This window comes from Tyto alba, unplaced genomic scaffold (genome assembly GCF_018691265.1).
Source record: "Tyto alba isolate M040663 unplaced genomic scaffold, T.alba_DEE_v4.0 Super-Scaffold_43, whole genome shotgun sequence".
Lineage (NCBI taxonomy): Eukaryota > Metazoa > Chordata > Aves > Strigiformes > Tytonidae > Tyto > Tyto alba.
In genome coordinates this window covers 174,567-184,684 of record NW_024881319.1, presented here as the reverse complement: position 1 = coordinate 184,684, position 10,118 = coordinate 174,567, and the positions used below count along the sequence as shown (strand labels likewise).

The 10,118-nt window shown below is 58.3% G+C and overlaps 1 protein-coding gene across 1 annotated transcript; it reads left to right on the top strand.

Annotated features, from left to right (window-relative positions):
• The first annotated feature begins 3,258 nt into the window (after nt 1-3,258).
• LOC122154679 (C-C motif chemokine 3-like) lies at nt 3,259-6,316 on the top strand. Its single transcript, XM_042805035.1, has 3 exons — nt 3,259-4,089; nt 4,412-4,524; nt 4,695-6,316. Exons 1-3 carry the CDS (start codon nt 4,017-4,019, stop codon nt 4,785-4,787), a joined length of 279 nt encoding a protein of 92 aa, XP_042660969.1. The 5' UTR covers nt 3,259-4,016; the 3' UTR covers nt 4,788-6,316.
• Nucleotides 6,317-10,118: the final 3,802 nt, after the last annotated feature.

Genomic DNA, 10,118 nt, shown 5'->3' with positions numbered 1-10,118 from the left:
CTCTCCGACTCAGACGCTGACGCGCTGTCAGGGGCGGAACCATCCGAAAGGGGGGGGGGGGGGGGGGGGGCAGAGTTTATGGTGGCACGCCGCTCCACCCGGTACCCCCGCGCCGCCTGATTTCTCTGCGGCTTCTTGCGCGGTGGAGCAAACAGCCAAGTTCTTCTCAACCTTATGGCGCTTAATGTTATTGATTATCTCCCTCCAAGGTTTCATTAATTTCTTAGCAAGTTTATCCTCATCTATTACCATATCCCATAGTATATCTCCGTATCTCCTCCACTCCTCTTCATCAAACAACAGATCAGAGTCCTTAAAGCACCCCTTTTGTTTTGCCTGTTGCCACTAGACCAGCTAGCTGTTTAATGCAACTACTATCTGTCCCACGCTTTTCTAAAAAGCTCTGTAATAAATCTAGGGCTACTTCAAAATCCATGTACCTTAATACCTGTTATAATATCCTTGCAGCCCTCAGCTTGTAGCCCTTGCAGTGGTGAACTTCAATCGGTTCAGGCCGGAGACGACACACCAAGATGCGATAGACTCAGTGTTCGGTCGCTCTTTGCCCGCCGGTCGCTGCCCCCGGCACACTGCTCCTTTTCCTTCAGCCAGGTCCTTCTTTCTAAGTGGGATATAAATAAATCATATGCTGCTTGCCTGTCCATTATGTCGTCAGCGCTGTTGCAACTCTCCGGCTTCGGCAGCACGTATGGCTCGGGACTACCGTTGTAGCTCCTGAGGGTGTCGTCCCTACGTCGTTTGACACCGACCCGGTTGCATCGGGCCCCAACACTACTTCACCGACCGTGGTGCGTGAGTCCCTGTTTTCTGTTTTCTTCGCAGCGACAGGATCACGTCGGGGTCACCATTTGTCGGAGAAGGGAGACACTGACACCAGATGGTTCATCAGCAAGTCTCGTTTATTGTCCGCTATCAACGTGGTTAAATACAATGGTTAATAAGCTCATACATATTGCAAAATTATAGCTCATCATTGGCCAGTTAGCTAGTTACGTCTTTGTTATGCACTTCTTCATTCCTGTGGTTAAACATCAACTTTTAGTTCCTTATCAGCATCCTGTACCGTAACACAATGTTTCTCAGACCACCGTTATCATAACACTGGGTTTCTCAGACCACTATTCCTAATTCCCCTTAACCTGTTTTCGACACACCACGGTACACAGGGCTGAAGCGTCCTTGACATTCCTCCTGTATCAGCAGCTGCGAGCAGCTGCAGGCAAACCCTAGTGAGGCTCAGCATCAGCAGCTAGAGCAGGCTCTGATCATACAATTGCTCGGTGGGCTCAGGACCCTTGTCTCTGAGCCATTCTCCAACACTGGCTGTGTTCCTTCCCAGCTTTGTGTGCACCTGCACGTGGGGAGGACACAGGGAGGTGGAGTCCCTGATTTCTTAGCAACAGCTAAAACCATCAGTGTATTATCAAAATTCTTTTCATAACAAATCCCATGCTGAATCCAAAACAGAGCACTATTATAGCTACTAAGAAGAAAAAATAATTCCATCCCAGCCAAAACCAGGATACCACCCCTGGGACAGTCAGTTCCAGGTGTACTGGACCCCCCTCCAAGTGAAAGCAAACTGCGGCCTGCACTCTGCTGCCAAAGGGACTGAGAAAAATCCATTAGTGTTATCAACTGTGGCGTTAGCTCTTGGCTGCCTTTGACTCCAGTTCATATTGAAGCTCTAGCATGTCTGGCACGGCAGCACTCAGCGGCGGTGTGACTTCATTCAGGCCATGACAGTCTACTCTTCGTCTCCACTCTCCATTCAACTTTCGCACTGGCCATATGGGAGTATTAAAGGGTGAGTGAGCTTTGCTGATCACCCCTTGGCCCCTCCAGTCAATGAATCAGCTTATGGATGGGAGTCAGGGAGTCTCGGTTGATGTGATATTGCCGCCAGTGCACTGTTGTGGTAACGATTGGCACCTGCTGTTCTTCGACCCTCAGCAACCCCACAACCGAAGGGTGCTCCGAGAGACGAGGCAAGGTGGACAACTGTTCAATTTCCTCTGTCTCCAAGCAGCTGTAGCGAAAGCCCACTGGTACCCCTTTGGGTCCTTGAAATACCCTCTCCTGAGATAATCTATACCAAGAATTCACGGAGCTTCGAGCCCAGTCACAACGGGCTGTTTTTGCCACTCATTCCCAGTTAGGCTCACTTTGGCCTCCAACAGGATCTGCTGTTGGGACCCTCTGTCACTCCAGAAACACAAATGGGTTCTGCCTCTTTCTAACTTGATGGCAATAGGGTTCACTGGGCACCTGTGTCCACCAGAGCCTTATACTCTTGGGGGTTTGACTTGCCAGACCATCTGTTGTGGTTTGAGCCCAGTTGGCATCCAACCATAACGCAGCGGCTCTCTCTCCCTTCTCCTCCAGCAATGAGAAGGGACAGAGAGCCAGGCTTGGGGTTTGAGATAGGACTGGGATGGGGAAAAAAATCACCCTTTATGGGCACGAGCAAAAGGCAGACTCATTAGGGGAAGAAAAAAAAGAACACACATTTATTACAGACACTAACAACACATACCAGACTAGGACAGTGAGAAGCATTGCCACATCTTGAGAACACCTTCCCCCACCCCTCCCTTCTTCCCGGGCTCAGCTCTGCTCCCGGTATCTCTACCTCCTCCCCCAGCGGCGCAGGGGCAGGGAATGGGGGTGCAGTCAGTGCTGCCACTTTCTTTATCTTCAGTGAGGGGAGTTTCCAGAACTTGTTCCCCCAGCTCCAGTGTGGTCCCCCTCTCACAGGAGACAGTCCTCCACCAACTTTCTCCAACATGAGTTCCTCCCATGGGCCGCAGCGCTCCCCACACTGCTCCGTCATGGGTCACTAACTTCCTCCGACTGGATTCCCTCCCACGGCTGCAGCCCTTCCCGAGCTGCTCCGGCGTGGGACTCCCCCGCGTGCTGCAATCCTCCCAGCACTGAATTACAGCAGCGGGGCTGCCTTTTGCCACGAGACCCCCGTGCTTCTTCGGGCACAGAACCTTGATCAGCCGAGCAGGAACAACAGGCCATAAATCAATGTCTGCTCCACTGCAGATCTTCATGGGTGGCAGGGGGGGCCGCCCTGCCGTCTCCCCACAGGATACAGGGGGGTCTCTGCTCCGGCACACCTCCCCCCTCCTTTCTTCCTCCGTTCCTCCCCTGACCTTGGTGTTCACGCGGCTGCAGGAACTCCTCCTCACAAGTCCCACTGCTCGTCACCACGTCCCTTCTTAAATACGTTATCGCAGAGGCACAGCTCAGTTTCCAAACAGAAGTGGAGCTGACTTGGAGCTGGGGGAGCTTTGAGAAGCTTCTCGTAGTGGGCGATTCTGCATTGTTCCAGAGCTCACTCTATATCCCAGCAGTGACCAGTGAAGCAGGGTGAGAAGTGGTATTTGTGGCACAACTGGGGCTAAGACGGGATGTGAGTCCTGGCAGTGGTTTTCTGCCAGCAGCAGTGGCAGCGTGTGGGGCTGCCCATGCCATGGCCTCTGAGCTGGGCTGGGCTCTCTGTCCGCAGAACAGCAAACCAGTGATGGTGCTGGGGCTGTTGCAAAGCAAATCCCTGCCTGGAACTTGCTGCAGTTGCTTCACAGCTCCCTGCATGGCATTGCCGCTGGGGCTCTGGACATGGAGCTTCATGCCCCAGCCCGGCTCATAGCTGGTGGCATCCCCACAGAAGTGGCAGGATCAGTGTTGTGGGGGATTGAGCTCTGGCCAGTCTGCACTGGGCACCCAAATGGAATCTGAAAGTTACAGCCACATGGCCGGCTCTTCCCCTTCTGCGGTTTCCCTGCCTTCTCAAGCTCAGCAAAACTTGGGGATCATGACATAATTTCCCTGGTATGATGCACTCATTATCTTTCCTTGAAACACTGTGCCCACCCAGCAGCCAGGAATAAAAGGAGAGCATCAACACTGGGGCTGAGCATCGTGCAGTGAGCTTCGCAGACCCCAGCTCCAGCCCTGCTTGCGGATCCCTCGGCCCCCACAGCACCATGAAGGTCCCCACAGCTGCCCTCATCACTCTCTTCCTCGTGGCCTCCTGCTCCCTGTCCGAGGCACATCTTGGTGAGTCTGACATTGCCGCATCCTCCCCGGGGCTGGGGGTGCCATCGCTCCACGGGAGCTGCCGGGGCAGGCGGGGTGACCCATCCCTGTCAGCGGGGACCCTGGTGGCTGTGGGCAGGGCTGGCAGCAGGAGACCAGCACCAGTGCTGTGACTCGGGCTGGGGGCCAGGGGTCTCCAGGGGGGCCACGGCCAGGGAATATGACATGAGACAGGGGATGGTAAATGTCAAATCTCTGGGGAATGCCAAGAGCTGTTGGGGCCAGAGCCTGTGTTGTAACCAGGGGTCTCATGAAGGTTGTCTATCTGTCTCTCTGCCATCAGACGGCGTCCCCACATCCTGCTGCTTCAGCTACCAGCAACGCCCTGTCCCGCGGGCTCTCATCGCATCCATCTACACCACCAGCAGCAGCTGCCTGCACCCAGCCAGGGGTGATGTAAGTACCCACTGCTGCTGGGGGCTCGGGCTGCAACGGCAAGGGCTATGTCCCAAGGGTGGCTGGGAGGGGGACGGGGACACCGATACCCAAGGGTGCTGCAGGCAGGACCCAGCATAGGCACCCTGCTGCCCTGGCCAAGTGCATGAACATGGGTTTTCTCCTGGCAGCCTGGTCACCAAAAGAAGAAGGAGCTGTGCGCAGACCCCCAGGCGCCCTGGGTGAAGGCACATCTCAAGCACTTCCAGCCTCGGAATAACTGACCGTTCCCCGTGGCCAACCATGACCACCAAATTCTGCAACTGGTGCTCACCAAAATCATCGCTCAGAGAATTTCCATCTTGCTGCTGATAGCATTCCTCATCCTCTTCTCTTTCCTCAACAACACTAAGGGGTCAAAAGGGGCAGAAGAAAATGCAATTCCAACTTCACGCCCCCGCATCCCAGCACAAGCATCCTGCTGGGATTTAAGGTATTGGGGTTGGGGGAAGATGGAGTGGACCCTGGGGTTATGCAAGGACACCTTTTCTGCGGCACCAAAGGTAAAACTTGTGCCAGGTTTAACCCAGCTCAGAGGCCGGATCCTGCCCTCTTACCTGCCTGCCAGGGCAGGGAAAGATCCTATTGCCCGCTCTCTGCTCCTGGCTGAAGCTAAGGATGCTCAGATGCTCTGACCCCATCGGCACAGCCGGGATGGGGGCTGTTAAATGAGCAAATGCTGGGTATACATTCCCAATTCAGGCATTAAACCAGCAAACGCCAGGTGTATGTTCCCAGTTCGGCAGCAAGTTATTGCACATCTCCACCTGCTGGTCTGAAAGATGCTCTGAGCTGAAACAGGGATGGGGAGGTGGTCTGCACCCTTCCACTGCCAGGGCTGGGGTGCGCTGGCTGGAGCCCCCCAACAGGGATGGAGCCACTGCATCATCCCTCACCCCCAGCCCCACGCCTGGTACTTGCCCATGGTGGGAGCAAGTAGTGGGGAGATACAGGGAGAGTGGTTTGGCCCCATCCCCACTGGCAGCAGGGTGGAGGTGCTGGGGCTGTAGGATCCAGCCTTACAGGCCAGGACAGATGCTGAATAACCCCATCACTCCTGGACCACCACCTCTGGGCAACTGCTGCCTCTGGGAGAGGGGAAACTGAGGCACACTGCAGGGACGAGGCTCAGCAGGCAGCAGAGAGAAGCCACAGAAATCTAGGCTCAACCCCACAGACAGCACAAGTCATTTTGTAAACTGGTGTGTAAATGCCCTCCATGCCACATCCCAACGGGTCCCTCACAGCTTCGCAGCACAACCACGCTGAGCACACACCACCAGCACCTGCCACAGCCCTGGGAGCCCTCTCACAAGCCCTGGGGCCACCTGGGGGCCATCCCATTCCAGAGGTGCCAAAAAACCCCTTTCTGGAAGTAGCTGATCTGGGGCCAGCAGCTAAGCAGCTCCCAGGGCTCCCGGTGCCTGGCAGGGGAGTGCAGTGGGGGAGAGACTGGTGCTGAGGGTTGCTCTTAAATATAAAACAAAGAAAAAGGGAATAAAAAACCCTGGGCAGGAGAGAAGTGTGCTGCTTTGCTGCTGGCTGATCCCCACCACCTGCCTGAGTGATTTGTAAGAAGAGGCTGAGAGCTCCTAGTCCTCCCAGCCTTCTTTCTGGCTCCCTCCAAGACCTTTATTTGTCCAGGAAAGGCCAAAGCAGTGGCGAGGGCAGCTGCGCATCCTGGAAAGAGCCTAAAAACTCCTGGCAGAGGCTTCTCTCTCTGCCAGCACAGGCACCCCCCCACAGCAGCGCAGCGAGCCCCGGCCCCGCATCCGGCACAGACCACCCCTGCCTGCTTCGTGCTGGCGTCACCGCCACCGGGACCCCCCCCCCATCATATCCCCCAGCCCAGGGGCCAGATCCTGCCCTGGTGTAAACCTGAGGCCTGACCCACAGGGCTGTTGGAGTCCCAGCAGCAACCTGGGGGGGGGAGGGGGGGGGCACAGAAATGCCTGGGAGGGGATGGGGAGCAGGGGGCTGCATCCAGCCCCTGCACCGGCGGCGATTCCCGAGGGGTTCACTTGCACAGCAATATCGCCCGCCAGCAAAGCCGCCCGCCGCCTTCGGCAGCGCACCCACCACGGGGAAGCGCCGACCCAGATGGCTGAATCTCATCCAGGCAAACCGAGAAGCGGAAGGAGATCGGGCTTCCCTGCCGGCTGCCAGACCCCTGCCCGCAAACCCCCCGACCCGCTGCTGCCAAAGGGGAGAGCTCTGCCCGGGCACCCCTGGGGAACACCCAGTCTCGGGGTACGGAGGGCAGCATCTGCCACCCCACAGGATGCTATGTAAAGTTGCGGTGCTCATCAGCCTGGAGCATCTCTGCTCCTCTGCTGGGGTCAGAGTTTTCTAAAGGTGGAAACCCCCTGCCAGCTTCCCTCAATGCTTCCAACATCCCCCTCCTCCTTATTTCACACCAGGGATGAGCAGCTCTCCAAGCTTCTCAAAGAGCCTCAGGGGGTTGTAGATGCCCAAGAAAGCCCTGCCTGAGCCCCAGAAGTGCCTCGGACACTGGCTGCTGGTGCAAAATGGAGCCAGGCATGATTCAGAGACCCCCCCACCAGCTCCTGCGGGATCAACTGAGGTGGGCAGCGCAGCCCCGGGACATGCTGAGCCTGCAGCCAGAGCCAGGCTGGCAGGAGGGGTCCAAGTGGCTCCCCCTAAACTGCAAGCAACCCCCTGCTTTCCGCTTGGTCAAGCCAGCTGCTGGGGAAAGCCACTTTAGCTGGAGCATCTGCAGGGTTTGCTTTTACATGGAAACCATCCAAAAAAGCCATCCACAGAAACCAGCCCTGTGTCCGTCAGGGTGTGGGGACCCCTCTTCGGCCTTTCTCACCAAAAAAAGCCCCCAGCAGCAGGTGCTGGCATCCCCAGGGCTGTCACAGGGGCAGGCTGGGATGTCACCACAAGCTCGCCCATGGCACGGCAGTGATTTGGATGCAACTCAGGGTAAGTGAGCGCAGGCAGTGGGGCCCCCCCTACCCAGGCCGCAGGCAGGGACAGCACCGCCAGCCCCAGAACCCATGGGGGGGGGAATCAGAAAGAAAGAGGGATGGCAGGGGCTGCACCCCCAACCCCACACCCCAAAACGATGCCACCTCAGCAGCACTTGCCTTGTAACTCAGCGCAGGCTGGAAAGTGCCTGGGTGCAGGTCTGGGGGATAAGCGAGTGGATAATAGCGGATAAAGCCCCTGATTCTCCTGCTAAAGCCGCTCTGCATTAAGGAGACAAGGGGGGAGGAAGAAGGGGGAGCAGAACCAAAGCCCCCTCGCCCCACGTTCCCCCCGCCACCCAGCTCCCTGCCCAGGGAAACAACCCACTGCAAACGCTAGCAAGCACAAGCTGTCATTTTATTAAGCCAGGAATAAACTCTAATCTTTACCCATTTCGCTGGGGGGGGTGAGGGGGGGTGTCACAGAGGACCGCGGAGGGTGCGGCTGGCGGGGGGGGGGGGTCCCAGCCAGGCACAGAGGGACTGGGGCTGCGCCTGGGCGGATAGATGGGGCTGGAGGGGGGAAATGGGTGTAAACCCCCCCTGTTTTGCAGAAATGCACATAATATATTATCTGTGTATCTATCTACCTCCCCGCTCCCGGTACCAGCAGCACTTACCGGGGAGCAGCAGGGAGCAGAGGCAGCAGAGCAGGGCAGCCGGCCCAGGGCGCATCTTCTCCAGAGAGGCCATTGCAAAGTGGGGGGCAGCCAGAAAGCCGAGGGGCCCCGAGCCACCCCCGTGGCAAAAAAAAAAAAAATAAAAAAAAAAATAAAAATTCCAAACCAAGCACCGAAAACCCCGCAGAAATCCCCTAAATCCAACCACGTGCGAGCCGGGAGCAGCAGCCAACGGCGGAATTTGCAGGAGCGGGGGGGGGGGGGGGGGACACGACGGGACGACGACGACAACACAAGGCTCAGGTTAGGGGGGGCTCGGTTTGCCCCCCCCAGCTCAGTGAGCAGAGTACCCCATCTCCGGCCCCCCACCCCTCCCCACCCCGCACCCCAAACCTGCCGCAAACACCCCCTTCACCCCCCGCCAGTGCCTGCAGGGCGACCGGGGGAGCGCCCAGCGGCGGGGGCGGGTCCCCCTCCTCTTCCTCTTCCTCCTCAGGAGCCGGGGGCGGAAAGAAGAGCACGTGTACCCCCCCTCCCGGAAAAATAAAAATAAATAATTAAAAAAAAAGATGTGCTGATGAAGGATGATGCTGCAGGACTACCAGGTCGCCAGCCACCCCATGCACAAGAATAAAAATCAGATTTCCAAGCGCAGTTCTTAAAAACAAGAAAGAAAAAAAGCTGAATTAAAGCGCTACCCCCAGGAAAAAAAAAAAAAAAAAAAAAAGAAAAACAACCGTAACAAAAACCACAACCCAAAACAGGCGGGTGAATAATTAATCCCAGACAGATGCAATTAATCAGCAGCAGGAGCAGCTCGGCGGCGGAGTCCCCGCATCCGAAGGCAAAGTTTGGGGGGAGCGGGGCCGGGGAGCGGCCGCCCCGCAGCAGGGGGGGGGCCGGGGCTCATCCGCTGCCCCCCTGCGGGGGCTGCAAGCGGGAGGCCCCGGCCATGAGCATGCAAAGGAGGGGGGTCTCCGCCTCCTCTGTCCCCCCTCCTCGGATTAAAGAGGTGGGGTGCACCCCCTCCTGCTCGCAAATATAATTAAAGAGGGGATGCAGGAGCCTTGGGGGAAAAGGCAAGTTTGGGGGGTTCTACCCCTTGCCCCCCTCCGGGTCCCCCCCCGCCGCTGGGCGCTCCCGTGGCCGCTCGCCCGGTCGGAGCCGCATCGGGCTCCGGTGGGTGCCAGCGGGGGGAGGCGCCTTCTTCCTCCTCCTCCTCCTCCTCCTCCTCCCCCCCCCCCCCTTCGGGCGAGGTGCTGGCAGCCGAGCGGTGCTCCGCTCCCCGCCGGTGCAGTGCGATAAGATGCGATGCAGCCCCACCCCCCGCTTCCCGATCCCCCCCCCCCCCCCAAGCAGATTCCCAGCCGACCTCCTCCCCACCCCAGCACCGCGGGGGGGACTGCACGGCTACCCCTGCGATGCAAGAGGATAATCAAAAATGGGGCTTGAGGACCCCCGGGGGGAGGTGGGGGGGGGGGGGGGTGACACGCAGCACCGGGGAGCACACACCTCCTCACCCCTGGGATGGAGAGAGCCTGCTGGGTTCGGTCGCTTCTCACCACTCTGGGGGGGTTTGGGTCCCTTCCCCATCCCCGCTGTGGCTGGAGTGTCCCCTGCCTCCCCAGCCCCCCTCTGCTAGTGCCACCCGGGGGGGAGATGGGCCTTGTCACCCGGCTCCCTGCAGCACTGCAGCCCCCACGCATGGCTGCAGGTGGCTGGGGACCCTCTGTGCCCCCCCCCCCCCCCCGCTGGAGATGGGGGGATCAAGCACCCCCTTGCCCCCATCACTCGTGGGCCGCCTGGTCCTCTCCACACCGCACATCCAGGGACCCTCTCCAGCAGGTCCTGGAGACCCTTGCAGCAGGGCTGGGGAGGGATTCCCCTTGTCCCGGCTGCCGCTGCCGGTACAGAGCCACAGGGGAGGTGGGTTTTGGGTATC

Excerpts from the sequence above, each read along its gene's own strand:
- LOC122154679 (XM_042805035.1), top strand. The coding sequence starts at position 4,017 with ATGAAGGTCCCCACAGCTGCCCTCATCACTCTCTTCCTCGTGGCCTCC. Across the intron at positions 4,090-4,411 it reads CCTGTCCGAGGCACATCTTG|ACGGCGTCCCCACATCCTGC; the intron begins GTGAGTCTGACA and ends CTCTGCCATCAG. Across the intron at positions 4,525-4,694 it reads TGCACCCAGCCAGGGGTGAT|CCTGGTCACCAAAAGAAGAA; the intron begins GTAAGTACCCAC and ends TTCTCCTGGCAG.